At 41.5% G+C, this 14,996-nt stretch overlaps 1 protein-coding gene across 1 annotated transcript in view; it reads left to right on the forward strand.

Moving 5' to 3' along the window:
- The first annotated feature begins 887 nt into the window (after positions 1-887).
- The window catches only part of plcg1 (phospholipase C, gamma 1), a 38,125-nt gene continuing 24,016 nt past the window's right edge, over positions 888-14,996 (forward strand). Inside the window, exons 1-10 of the mRNA XM_085782216.1 lie at positions 888-1,193; positions 2,752-3,043; positions 10,538-10,690; positions 11,536-11,629; positions 11,781-11,828; positions 13,319-13,403; positions 13,611-13,694; positions 14,111-14,133; positions 14,250-14,319; positions 14,420-14,521. Of these exons, the coding sequence (XP_085638342.1) occupies positions 2,827-3,043; positions 10,538-10,690; positions 11,536-11,629; positions 11,781-11,828; positions 13,319-13,403; positions 13,611-13,694; positions 14,111-14,133; positions 14,250-14,319; positions 14,420-14,521 (876 nt within the window). The 5' untranslated portion in view covers positions 888-1,193; positions 2,752-2,826. The remainder of the gene's footprint in view (positions 1,194-2,751; positions 3,044-10,537; positions 10,691-11,535; positions 11,630-11,780; positions 11,829-13,318; positions 13,404-13,610; positions 13,695-14,110; positions 14,134-14,249; positions 14,320-14,419; positions 14,522-14,996) is intronic.

Raw genomic sequence — 14,996 nt, forward strand, 5'->3', positions numbered from 1 at the left:
CATTGCTTTGATTTTCTTATTACATTTTATTTTATTTGCTATTGCTATTTTATCATGTATAGTTTGTTCTTTATATTTTACTATTTTATTATGTATAGTTTATATTCTTATTCTTTATATTCTTATACTATATGTTGTTATCGTCACTGTGTGTCTGTGTAATGCTGCTGCTGCACTGTAATTTCCCAGATTGGGATCAATAAAGTCTATCTATCTATCTATCTATCTATCTATCTATCTATCTATCTATCTATCTATCTATCTATCTATCTATCTATCTATCTATCTCAAGCTCAAGCTCGACTGAGCACTGGGTGTTGCACCAAAGACACATTGTAATGTTGGATTTATGTTGTGAATGGAGTTAGGAGGTAGTTTGTGTTTTTCTTTAAATGTGACCTTTGAGGGTAACATTTATGCTTTTTGTAAATGTTAGTTTTTTGTATTTTGTTATTATTCGTGTGAAACTTTGGACGTCATGGGACGCAAGACAAATTTCAGAGTGATCTGATAATAAAGTATAATCTTAATCTTATCTATATCTATCTATCTATCTATCTATCTATCTATCTATCTATCTATCTATCTATCTATCTATCTATCTATCTATCTATCTATCTATCTATCTATCTATCTATCTATCTATCTATCTATCTATCTATCTAATCTATCTCTGATATGTCCACAACCAAGACAAGACAGCGCAACAAGTTCTCTGTCTGACCAGGCTTTTCTTTTATTGTGAAAGGCGCAGGCGGATGCTTGGTGTGTGACTGCGGTGCCATTGACGCAGCTGGTGGTGGTCGGCTGGGCTTGGGGGGAAGGGCCTGATCTGTCCTGCGCTGCGCTGCGCTGCCTGCCTGCCTGGCTGGATCTAAGTGCAGACAAACTTGCGTAGTCTTGCCACGGTTCTCGCTGCCTGCCTGCCCGCCTGCCTCTCTCTATGGACGGCCGCAGGGGAGAAGAGGAAACTGGGACTGTAGTGTTGTCGTCGTTGGGAGAGCAGCAGCAGCAGCAGCGCCTTCTTTCTGGGCCATGGCCATGATTTAACCAGAGAAAGAAGAGGGGGAAAAAGCGGGGGAGCAGGGGGGAAAAACAGGAGAAAGAGAAGAGGAAAAGACGACGGGAGAGGAGGAGAGAGGAGCAGCAGCAGCAGCAGCCTGGAGATGTGCGGTTGGGCCGAGATTGCGGCGGTAGGTAACTCCAGCTCGGCTCGGCGGCTCCTGCGACGCGTTGTTTTCCACTTGGTTTTCCTCGGCGCGGTGAGGCCGAAAAGAGAGGGGGGGAGACCGGGGGCAAAGCAGCCAGTCGCTGCTACCTGGAGCTTTTTTTCTCTCTCTCCCCCCCTAGGTGAAACCGGCCATTATTCTTCTCTGTGGCCCAGTGAAATGCTAGCACACACCGGCCCCGTTTTCACGCTGTGAAAATAGCCAGACGTTTCTTGTTACAGTGTTATCCCACTGCTGCTGCTGCTGCTGCTGCTGCTGCTGCTGCTGCTGTGGGAGTGGGACTGGGACCCACCAGTTGGAGCCTATTCCCACTATTGTGATTCCTCATGTAAAAAAAAACCCAAAAAGGAAACTTAGTTGTCCTCTTCTGCAGCAGGTTACCAGTTTTTATTTTATTTTTTAATTAATAACAAACCAGACTGGATCAGGTTTGAACCTCTGGAGCTGCTGAGATCACAGAGAAGAGAATAGAATAGAATAGAGAAAACTTTATTCATCCCTAGCAGGGAAATTCAAGTTAGTCCAGTAGCTCACACAACAATGACACAAAAAAGATGAACACAAAAAACATTTTAACAAGTTGTCCATGTCCAAATCATGTCAGGGAGAGAGTTGTGTGTGTGTGTGTATGTGTGTGTTTGTGCTCTGATTAGCTTAATAGTCCACACACTGTGTTTTCAGCCTGCAGCTGTCATTTATTTATTTACATCTGTGTTAATGTCAAATCACTGGGCTCTAACTGGAGGGACTGGACATATAATACAATACTAAGAGAGAGGAGCCAAATCAATAAGTCCATATGTGTGATGACATGTTCATATTGCATGCTCATTGCTCAGTACGGCGACACACAAGTTTGTTTTTAAAGAATCATTTCGGTATCTCTAGTAGCACATAGACATGTTGTGTTTGATGTGTATGCTCTCATAGTTACACAGACTTAGTTTTCTTTTATTTACAATCATATATGACACATGAAATTACTTTATGTACAACAAGGTACTCGGACTTTACAAGTTCATGTACAAAGCATTCAAATTGTATTTTGAAATTTGCAGTATCATTATTTAGTGGGTGTTGTGTTTCTCACCAATTGTTATTAATATAGATAATTAAATTTAAGATGAAGTTGTGTAAAAAATTAAGGATTTTTGCTTGAATTTAATTGTATAACTTGACCTATTTCAAGCTTTTAGAAAATACTCCTACTACTTAAAGCTTTCAATTCATATTTATTTTGAGATATAAGTAGGAGTATCTTACAAAATAAAGTATTAAAAAAAAAAAAATCTTTATACATTAAGATGAGAGTAATTTAAATGTAATTTAGATACCAGAACCCCCAGTGTTTCTCGTACAGCTTTGACGATAAAGATTCCTCTGTTATCTTAAAAAAAAAACGTGTGTAAACGTGCGGTATAATGTGTGTGTGCAGCACCGACACACCAGAAGTCCCAGGGGAATTGTTGTTTCACGGGTTTCCCCCCCCCTCTCCCCTCTTCTCCTCCTGCTGCTGCTGTAGGTATCCCTGTCTAGGCCTGCTGGACCGAGCAGATTGTTCTGAAGAGGAAGCGGATAACAAACAGGGGAAGTGAACATGGCAGGGACCTCGGGCTTCTTTTCCAACGGACCTGTTCCGTGGATGGACAACGACACGGAGATGAACAACCTGTACCGAGACCTGGAGCTGGGGACAGTACTGACTCTGTTTTATTCAAAGAAGTCCCAGCGGCCAGAGAGAAGGACATTTCAAGTCAAACTGGAGACCAGGACTATTATCTGGACTCGCGGCACGGATAAAATAGAGGGAGAGAGTAAGTAGCACAAAGAAACAAACTCCAAAAAAACAAACAAACACACAGAAACACACACACAACGTAAAGAAATAGAGACGATATAGTATAGGGAGCTGGTTTTAGCATGATGTCATTCATGCTGGAGCTGGTTGGGTCACATATATAATACACTCAAACATGACAACTACAAAGTAATGTGAGGATCTGAAAAGAGTTGGCAGGAGTACAGGCAGCACACGATGAAATGATGGTATGTATGGTGAACAGCTGGAGGAATGATTCAGATGTTCAGACTCCCAAAATCTATTTGGATCCCTAGAAAACTGGAGGTTGTATACATGATATTATTGATTAAAGGGATAGTAGCATTTTTTTTTAAGTGGGGTTGTATGATCTACAAATAGCCCCTAAGTACTTTAATTGCAGTAGAAGACTCTCTGCACTCCTCCCGTTAGCAACGCCAGCCCATAATAGCCCTGCCCAGAGATTTACAACATACATTGTTGTGAATGGACCCAAAGAAACGGCCTATTTTCACGGCCTAAAAGAAGTTTTACCTGAAAAAAAATACACAGTTCCATTGTTCACTATAATACAATTTTTCCCAGCCCTTCAAAGTGCAGGAAAAACACAGTTTTTATTTGGTGCTAACCAACTCACGTATCCCTCCGCCCAGGGTTAGCGCCCGCCGATCAGCAGTTGGTTAGGTCCAAATAAAAACTGTGTTTTTCCTGCACTTTGAGGGGCTGGAAAAAATTATATTATAGTGAACAATGGAACTGTGTTTTTTTTTTCAGGTAAAACCTCTTTTAGGCCGTGAAAATAGGCCGTTTCTTGGGTCTGTTCACAACAATGTATGTTGTAAATCTCTGGGCAGGGCTATTATGGGCTGGCGTTGCTAACGGGAGGAGTGCAGAGAGTCTGCTACTGCAATTAAAGTACTTAGGGGCTATTTGTAGATCATACAACCACACTTTAAAAAAAATGCTACTATCCCTTTAATGCACTGATATTGGTGCTTCCACGAAGAACTACCATACAGGAAATTGTAGAGAAAGGATAATTATTAATGTGGATATGAAAGTGAAACAGTTAGAGGCAATAAATGCTCATTAATTAGCCTAATAATGACACAGCTTTTATGACCTCACTCTGATACAGCGTCCGAGACACAACATTCAAGTTATATAATAACTGAAATACTGAAAAGAAAGTACGAGTTGCACTTCTCGATATCACTTGTTGTATCTCATCACTGATTTGTTTTTGTTTTTTTTAAATCATAGTCCATCCGGTTAAAAATCATAGGATTTTGTTTGTTTTCAGTCGTGAAAAGTCCAGTTGTTAGTTTTTATTTGGGGGCATTAATGTGATCAAGAGCAGGTGCGGCTATTAAAGGCTCAACCAGTGTTTTCCAGAATCAGATGAATCATATCACAGCCACAAGTCCAGGGTCAAGAAGAAGAAGAAGAAGGAGAAATAACGCTGCTTCCTGGAACGCTGTTGTTGCATTAATAGGAATAAACTGCAGCTCCGCGGGAAGCCGACGCTCAGGTTAATCTTTAACAAAACAGTGTGTCTAACTGAGGATACGCAGGGCTTCAGTGAGTCGTTAAGTTGTCTGTCTCGTGGGTAGCAGGATGCCTTGTGCACAGCTGCACTCTGCTCCGGATGCAGCAGCAAGAGCACACACACACACACACACACACACACACACACACACACAGAAAAAAAGACAGTAGGCCTAGTTCTCTTTGTTTTGTTTTGTCTTTTTCTTTTTGTTTTAACAAACGTATCATCTTCTTGTGATGAACGGTTTCATGCACACATGAGCTCATAGCTGCCATTTGATACTCCTGGAGATGTGAAATTGGCCTCGGCGGCTCATTAACGTACAGAAATAGAATATGAGGGGTTTTTACTGGAAGTGTGCGATCATTTGGGAACGATTTGACCGGGCTGTATTTATCATTTATCAATGGCAGACAGTGAGAGAAGCATGTCCATTAACTGTGGAAGTGGCACTCTGGTTGCAGCTAAATGTAAAGTGCTAAGAGGCGTACATGGTCGTCCTGAGATTGAGGCGTAGTGTTCTCACTAATTTTCTGATTTCTTTTTTCGGATGGTTGCTATCACAGGTTGTTTCATGCACACAAAGTCTCACCGAGCTGAAACGCTGTACAGTGAGATCCACTTTTCCTGACTGCGTAAGTGGATTCAGGCTTCTGTCTGTGTATCAATCACGACGTGAAGCAATAAACATGAGGCTGTCTAGGTACATAATTAAGTCTACTATCTATCTAGACAAAGCAGGATGTGGTCTCACAAGGCAAATTGGTTGTAACAGCGCAAAATGTAAAGGTCTGAATATCTGACATACACAGTGCAACTGCAATCACACTGTTTTAAAGTGAAAGCTTAAAGTTTGTTACCAATAACAAGGCAAGTTAGAGATGCATCATACTCATGTTTGAGTGTGACTGTGTGACCCGTCACTTTGCTAGTTTATCATCCCGAGAGAGCAGCTCAGATTTTAAAGTGATTTAATTGATGGACTTACTCAGAAGGAGTCGGGTTTTTTTTATGAATGATCTTCCACATGGTGTGTGAGCTATGATTTGGTGGCCTGGTAGAGGAACCTGGAGCCCACCGCAGCTTCAGATCCTCTCATATTTATTAGGTTCACTGTCTGAAAGAGGTGGGCTTCAGCTTTCAGTCTCTGTTAATGACACACAAAGACTTGTGGGGGCAAATTTCACCGTGTAGCAGCGAGTATGACCTCATATACCATGAGGCTGATACATATCTGGCCATTGTTGGCAAACGTTGCAAATCAATAAAGCAGGGCTGCTTTACAGCGAGGCTAAAAGGGAGCTTCACATCAGTGTAGTGAAGCACCGGTACTGAATACACTATCACTATGGTTGGACTGTTAAAGCAGAAGTAAGCGATCCGGTCGTTTTGGCTAATGCTGCGTTCCAGGCAGGCTTTTGAAACCGTAAATTACAGCTTCAAGTCACAACTTACGACTTTGTAGCGTTCCAGGCAACCCACTCGTGTTTCTCCGACCTGTTTTACCTGTGAAAGTCACTATAACGGCCACTCGTAACTTCTGACCCGTGAAGTCGTACCAGATCGAACTGGTACCACTTCACAGGTCGGAAAAACACGAGTTACGAGTTGCCCTGAATGCACCATAACTTCTTGTCAGCAGATGGAGTTAGCAGTCCCCGCCCTCGTGATGGATCTATTGGTCCTCGTCCCTACGTCACCACATTCAGGCGCATCCCTTGGCTGCACACACAGAGAGGACTGCCCCTTTATGCCGTTCTCTCTCCTCATTGGATAAAACTTGTAGGATACAAGGAAAGTTTTCTCCTGGGCTCAGAGCAGAGCAGAGTGACTGACAGACCCGTGTTTCAGTCCAAACACTCTATGTAAGTGATTGCTGTCGGAAGATACAACTATTTAAGACTTATATTAACACAAATATATCACTTACTTCTGCTTTAAATCTGAAAGACTAATATATAGGCCAACATACGCACGTACATGGTGATTTTGTGGTTTAGCAGATACCAACAAATACAGTCCAATACAATGCATTTCAATATATCATAGGTTCATGAAAGGTTATAATGTTCACTGACTGTGTGGTGGAAATGAATCGGCTTTTTAGTGGCCGTAGTTTGTGGTGCTGTTGAATTGGACTAACGTGCAGATGTTTCTATTATTTTGCCCACTCCATTTTTCCGTGTAAACGCGACACAGGTCAACATGTTCATTCATCACTGGTCTGATGTTCACATCTGTGCTGAGGGATCCTCGAGGCTTCTCTGCAGACGAGGGGGAATCGCTGCTCGGTCCATATTTACCAGTCAGGGCCGTTCCCACAGAACTAACTGAACCAGTTAGTTGACATAACAACTGTGACGACAAATTAACTTTGACAGTTAGGAATCCTGTTACATGATTGGGCAATCAACAGACGAGTAACTATTTTGACAGTTCATGAAGTTGTTTAGGTCATTTATCACAGAAATATGCCAAAAAAGAAAAGTCAGCTGCTCCTCTGTTAGACACACGTACAGTAACTAACTGGATCGATCTTCGGCTTCAGACAAAACAAGACAATTGAAGATGTCACCTTGGACATTTAGTCCTGTTGTCTGACATGTGTGATGTAACAATAACTGAATGGTTAATGGAGGGAATACTCAGCAGATTAATCAATGATGAACATCACACTGCTGTTGCCTTCACAGAGGAATGTGTTCAAAGGAGTTTTTTTTTGGGAAACTGAGTGTGGTACAACAATTTTTGTTGTGTAATGGAAATTTCTTTGGAACTGAACTGAACTGAACTGGATACTGAAGAAAGTATCTGGTGGATTTTTGTTGACTTCTTCTCACAGTGATGTGGATGTGGAAACTGTCATCACTCTGATCTGCTGTTTCCATGTTTGTTCCGCAAAGGACACACACACTCACACACACACACACACACACACACACACACACACACACACACACACACACTCACAAGTGCTTTGTCGCCTCAGACGTCTCATGTCATTTCTGTCTGGGAAACCAAGCTCCTTCCTACAGTCACCTGCTCAGGCCTGTGAGCTTGTGTCTGAAAACATGTACTGACAGATTAGCAGCGACATGGTTATGCAATAAGCATTTTTTTCCCCATTTTAGATTGTTTTTGTCATTGTAATAAAAAGAGCAGGTTATCAGTGGAAAACAAGGGCATCTCCATAGTTATGTTGAGTTAGATCGGGGGGGGCAGAACACATGTGTCTGCATGACAGTTTTTCATTGGAGGGGAAGTCCTTCGCTTAAATTAATCTGATTTGTGGTATCAAAGGAGCTGATATGATCGGCTGACGTGGAAGTAACACACCGACACCCTGTCAGGCTGTGGGCTGCAGGCACTTGACTATTAAAAATTGACCAAAAAAAAAAGCATTAATTAACCATTAATAAATACTGAATTCTTCATTTATAACACATGACACAGTTAGTGCTTATCAATGATGAGCGAAACATTTTTAACTGTGTTGTTAAACTACATACTAATGAGTATTCATGTGTTATATAAATGATGAATCCAGTATTTAATGCTTAATAGTGTGAACTTATTATAAAGTGTTGCCAAAATATATTTGAGGCAGTTGACTTTGTATGTGCTTTTATTTTAGTAACAGTCTGAGAGATAAAGGGAAGTCAGGTTGAAGTGAGAGATGATGACATGCAGATTTGAACTGTAATGTAATTTGGGCTGCAAGATAATCATAGGAATAATAATCCGTATACTTCTAAAATGGTAAAGATATAGGCTAGTGAAATGTGCTCACTCCCAAAAGAAAGATGCTCAGTTTGCAAACAGATGTGAGACTGGAAAAGTAGCATCACTTACCAAAAGGTCACTCGGCAGTCGGCACCAAAGTCTTCTTTACCTACTCTATGAACAGATAATTAATTAGTGAGAACATACAAACATCTGAGGTTTTCAGGCTTTTATATTGAGATTAATAGAGAATAGAGAGAAGCTGAAAAACAAAACAAACAATCTGAGCAACTAATTAACTAAAATGTTTCAGCAGCATAGTTAGTGAGGCATCAGGACTATATTTAAAATCTTATCTTACTTATCAGGCATAGTTTTTAACACTTCCAAATAGAAACCAGTGTCTGCTAGGAGTGGGAGAAGTGGAAGGCAGGACGGAGCGCTGACTAGAGGAAGTGTGGGGGTGTGTTGCAGGATACCTCCTCTCATCTCCTTTGCTAAGGTTACACCTCTGGCTATCTCTTTATTTCCTGCATCTGTCTGAGGCAGGCTCTAAATATTTTGATTTAAAGGACCAAAAAAGAGTTTTGTAACAGATCAGCCTGTCGAAAGCGGCCTTGCTCTCAGTGGAAGTCTGCCTGCTGGCCTGGCCTGCTCCCCCGTACAGCAGGTATAAAGTAAACTAAATGAGATATGATGTGTGATCAGAGAATATCTGGATGAGAAGAAGAAGAAGAAGACATACTTATGAAAAAAAAAAGAAAAAAGAAAGATGCTAAGAAGATGCTTGAGAAAAGAACGTGCACATTCTCACCTATACGTAAGCACAGATGTGGTGTGTAGGCGACAAAAGCACAGGATGTGTGGTTCAAGTGCAGGAAGAGGAGCAGAAGCAGAGAGAAGTGTGTGTGCATGTGCGTGCGTGTGTGTGTGTATAGAAGCAGAGAGAAGTGTGTGTGTGTGTGTGTGTGTGTGTGTGTGTGTGTGTGTGTGTGTTTAGCAGGAGAGTCATGGCTGCAGGTACTGCTAATGTAATGCTGATGGGAACCTGTTGAGCTACTTTCCAGCCCACACTGTCACCAAGCTTCTGACTGCTTTTAACTGCTCATTAATGGAGTCAAGACAAACACCTGGTAGGGAGTGAGTGTTGTCAGTGTCATTATGTCACTGTCCTATTTATTTTCCCTTTGTACTGTTGTTGTTTTTTTTAATGTCACAAACACTGTGAAAGTCAGTCACACACTTAGCTACCTCAGAACTTTTGTGCAACTTTCTCAAAGCGTCTCATCTGCAGATTAGTAAAAGGTGGTTTTGGTTGATTTCAGTGGTGAGAGGGGGAAACTTGAGGTTAAAATGGGGTCAGTCACTTCATCATCTTCTGCAAATGAAATACAAAATCAAACTGTATGTTTTGCTAGACATTGTAGCTACATGTGGTTCAAGGCTATTTCATCTGGCTCGTTATTTCATGTGGTCTCGGGGGCTCGAGATTCAGACATAACAACCGGTGTCAACAACAATGGGTAGTTAGTTAGTGTCAGAAAAGATGCAAAAAATATATACAGATATATTGTATATTATGATTTGGTACGAAACGCTAAGGTGTGAACGCTATAGCAGCATCCATGGACACTGAGAGGCTATGTTGTTGTTGCTGACAGGTTTAATCATGGATATCAAAGTGCATATGATCAATATAAAGGTGCAGGTCATTTAGTATTCTCTCATGCACACCTACAAAGTAGAGATAAGTCATGATTTAGTTGTTTTGTTTTGCCAAAGAAAATAGATTCTTTGTCCTCAGTTTTATACCCAGGACATTTGTTAACAATCCAGCCTGTAATGTGGGACTGATTTTTATATCAAGGAAAACATCTGTGTTTCTCACTTACTTAGTGAAGATGATTATTTTAGTTCCCTGGAAAAATGTTGAGAAGCCACGTACGCAAAACATTTACTTTTAGCCAATAGAACTGAATCATCGAGAATTCAATATAATCTAAATGTATTCTGGGTTTTGTACAGTCGAAATGGAATTGATTCAGGAGCACAGGGGTTGATACTGTTCAGAAATACCCAGAATGAGGAATATCTTTTACAGAATATAATGATTTTTCACTTTGTCCGTATTTCCCAGCTCTCCTGGTGTTTTTTTTTTTGCTTTCGCTAACTGTCCTGTACCTTGCGTCTGTCTGTCTGTCTGTCTGTCTTTCCCAGTTGATATCCGAGAGATCAAGGAGATCCGTCCTGGACAGAAGTCCCGGGACTTTGAGCGCTATGTGGAGGACTCGGCGGCGCGGCTGGACCAGGCTCACTGCTTTGTCATCCTGTATGGGACAGAGTTTCGCCTCAAATCGCTCAGCCTGGCAGGTAACACGGAGCACAGAGAGGCTTCCACACACACTCACACACAACTTCACTTCACCGTCATATTAACTCTGCTAACATGCTGCCACGGATGGCCACATTCTTTTTTTTGTTTCTCTTTTGTTCACATTGTTTTTTTTTTATATCACCTCTTGTGTTTTGCGGCTCTTGTGAGTGTGAGAAACTACATCATGTTAACCAAAACAAAAATTGGTGTTTTTTTTAGCTGTTATTGAATCAGTTTTATTTGGTTTCCAAAAGTCGCAGATGATTGTGTAGAGCAGTGGTTCCCAACCTTTTTCTTAAGGGACCCATATTTTTACCATTGAAAACTTTGCTTAGCTTTTTGATCAATTATAAATGTATTAACTTCTGTAACCAAAAATACTATTATCAGTAGTATTTGTTGTGACTGATATTGCCCTGCTGTATATTATGTATTTAATGTTTTAAAACTGTTGATATTCAATCATCTATTGATATAGGCCTATCATTTATTTGTTCTCATCTATTTAAATACATGAATAAATGTTTAATGTGGCCCTTGAATTTAGTTGATTTTGTCACATATATGAATTAAATGCTTAGCCTACTCATTTATTTAACATTTTAATTACATTAAAATTATTAAACCCCTTAAAATCAAGAGGGCTTCGCGACCCCCCCTGGATCTTTGGCGCCGCCCTTAGCGTAGCTTTACAATCTGCAGTGTCTTTATAGTGGGATCATACACTGTTTTGCAAATGCAGAACTCCCCACCCCTGAATAAAAAAAAACTTACTTAGTGGAAAAAACCAGTTGGAAATGAAATGTGATCAAATGTTAATCATGTGCTGCTTTTTCCTCAGCGACATCTGATGAGGAGATGACCATGTGGGTGAAGGGACTGAACTGGCTTGTGGCCGACACACTGAAGTCACCAACACCACTTCAGATAGAGAGGTAGCAACAACAACAGCAGCAGTGTAAATGCTGATCGCATGCAAAGCTCATGTTATGAAACCGGTGGCACGACTTATCAGCAGCTGTATTTGCGTGAAGATTTCTTAAATATTTTCTTTCTTTGTCTCTTCTTTGTTCTTTTTCATTTCAGGTGGTTACGCAAGCAGTTCTACGCGGTCGATCGCAACCGAGAAGACAGGTATAAAGTCTGCTCAGCTCAGTTACGAGATGAAAACTGCAGAGTTAATCAGATCTCCCCCCCCCTGACAGGAAATAGGCGTAATTAGGTATAACTCAATTGTTTGGTGCACCAGTTTTACGTGCCCTTTCCTCAGTGTAACATCTAGGGCAAGTAGAAAATCTAGGCTGATAGGTGTGTGTGTGTGTGTGTGTGTGTGTGTGTGTGTGTGTGTGTGTGTGTGTGTAAAAGAGCTCTTGTTGAGGTGTAGTGAAGGAACTGAGCTCTCAGCCACACACCAGCACCTCTTCCTGCTGCAGGAAACAGACTGCAGAGGATGGAGGAGATGTACAGAGATGTTTGTCTGTTACATCCCTGACGAAAGAGCGAGCCTTTGTCACGCTGTTAGGGCATTGTCTCCTCCGGACAAAATTCCAGGCTGTGTAGTAAAAGTGAAGCCAAAAAAGACACGAGCACGAGGGGCGTGTGCTTTTTTTTTTTTTTTTTGAGTTTTTTAACCCTCTATGGTACGCTGCATTATGATGCCAGTTGTGGAAAAAATGTTTGGAGTGTTTTTATGTCTCAAAATAGACTAAATAAACATAATCTAAAGAAATTTTTTTTAAAAATTATTTATTTTTGGAAGTTTTGGGGATTTGTTGACTGTAGGCAACATTGTACTATTACGGTTCATCATCTACTGTATTAGAAACACCGACCAGTCTCTGTAGACTTTCACCTTCACTGGCCTCATCCTCATCCACATTCTCATTCTCATCTTCCTCATCATCATCATAATAGCCTGATGTTTACTTTACTGCATCCAAAATCACATTTATTAAGGATAAAAAACTAAATTATGATGAATTATATGTTTTTGAACATTATATTTACACCTAAACACACACTACCATAGTCTCATAATGCGATATTGATTCCATAACGGTCCACTGTCGCCTCAAGGCAACATTGCAATTTTCTATAATGGTACGTTGTTGCTTTGGGGCAACAGGTGCATTTTAACAAGTTTCCATTATTTAATAAGTAAATAAATTGCATGAAACTATTAAAAATTAAACTTTACTAATCTATTAGTGTAAATATATTTTTTTCCAGATGAAAAAGGGCCAGGAAGTTACTGTATGTTTTCAGACCGTTTTAGTAGAGCAAATTGGCAAACCTGTTTCCTTTGAAAAAGTCTGCAAAAAAGGGTTTCAGTGGCTTCTTGAAAGTCATGTGATGAATTAAAGCATTGTTATTGGTTCTCTAAGGTCTCCTCTCTTTTTTAAAGTATTCCAGCATTAAATTGGATAAATTGTGGAGATGTGAGAGGCCAAAAAGTGGTTTGTTGCTGCCTGAGGGCAACATGCTACCATAGAGGGTTAAGTGTGTCTATGTGTGAAAGTTAGTGGAGGCCTTTGTGCTCTTTGTACGTGCATGTCCATGTTTGTGTTTGATTTTTCTTTTTCTTTTTTTTTTTTCCCCCCAACAAAACGTGTGTATGTGTTTAGGATATCCTGTAAGGATCTGAAGAGCATGCTGAGCCAGGTCAACTACAGGGTGCCCAACATGAGGTTCCTCCGAGAGAAACTTCCGGTAACCACCTCCTAACTTATCACACAGCCCCTTCTTCTTTCTTCTCCCATCTCTCTCTGCCCACTTCCCTTTTTTTTTTTTTTTCTGTGCGGTGTTGTTCAAGGCTGAAGATTTATTATTTGACGTTAACAGTCATTGTGCTCCCCCCCCCCCCCCCCCCCCCCCCTCCGACCCCCCGTGGTGGCGTCACCACTTGTTTTTGTGCAGGACTCGGAGCTGAGGAACGGCGACGTGTCCTTCAGTCAGTTCGCCCAGCTCTATCGCAGCCTCATGTTCGACGCTCAGAGAAACGTAAGTGCAGTCTCTTTTTTTTCTGTATCTGCAGACAGTTCTGGCCCAGCACTTTCAACCCCCCAGCTCCCCATCTGATGCCCTGCCAGGGTACCCTTCCTCCCCCATCTGTCTGCTCTCAAATGGCTGCGAGATCAATATGGACCAGTTAAAAACCCACCAAACCCCTCTGGTGGAGGCTATTAGGACACACACACACACACACACACACACTAACGGATGAGGAGGCAGGCAGGCAGGCTGAGGTCACATTAAATGGATGACCTCATTGCCCCCCCCCCCCCCATCACCACCACCACCACCACAAACTACCCACCCAGCCCCCTACAGGATGTCTATGTCCATCTATCTTACCACTGAAAGAACTGCACTTTGATTAATTAACTGACATTTTCCTTCTTGACACATTTTTTCAGATGGAGATCCCGTTTCTACAAAGGTAGGTCAAAACTAAACACACACACACACACAGAGTTGAGTCTTTCTGCAGTGTCACAGGTGTGTGTGTGTGTGTGTGTGTGTTTTACTGAAGTGAACCATCACTTTCTCTACCAGGGTCATTGACAGACCAGACATGAGGATCTCCCTGGAGGATTTCAAAAGCTTCCTTCTTGATTCGCAAAAGGTCTCTATCTCTCTGGTCCATTGCACATTTTTAGTTTATTAGTTTATTCTGGCTTCATTTGCATATGCTCTAACACGTCTGTGGTTATTTGTGAATGCAGGAAATGTGGGCCACGGACAACAACAAGGTTCAGGAGTTTATGTTCGGCTACCTGAAAGACCCCCTGAGAGAAGTGGAGCAGCCTTATTACCACCAAGATGAGGTACACACACACTCACAATGCCTCCCACTCTGTCTTTTCCCTATCTCATTTTTTTTTACGTCATCTCTTCTCTTGCTTTTTTTTTTTTTTTTTGCTCACTAATGGAAAATTGAACATGTTTTCACCAGTTGTGTTTTGTGAACCCCCCTTACGTGTTATTGACGTGGGCGGAAGATGCTCAGAAATTGACATGGATAGCCATGATCTCAGCCTAAAGCACCCCCCTCCCACACAGATATAGAAAAGGTTATTGACTGTGGCGCTGGTGTGGAGCGAGAGTTTCACAGAAAGCGAAGGATGCTTTTTGTGGTCGCAGTGAAGCTGCTGATTGACTGCAGAGGAGGGGGGAAGCTGGTGCAAGCCAAGCTGCAGGAGTTGGTACTGTCGTTCTGCGCCTGAGGTTGTATCATGCTAAATAGCGGGTGCACACAGGGCTAAGAATAACATCTGTAGGAGAAACATTATTGTTCATAAG

This window comes from Trachurus japonicus, chromosome 7, assembly GCF_045865225.1.
Source record: "Trachurus japonicus isolate A0001 chromosome 7, Traja_1.0".
NCBI lineage: Eukaryota > Metazoa > Chordata > Actinopteri > Carangiformes > Carangidae > Trachurus > Trachurus japonicus.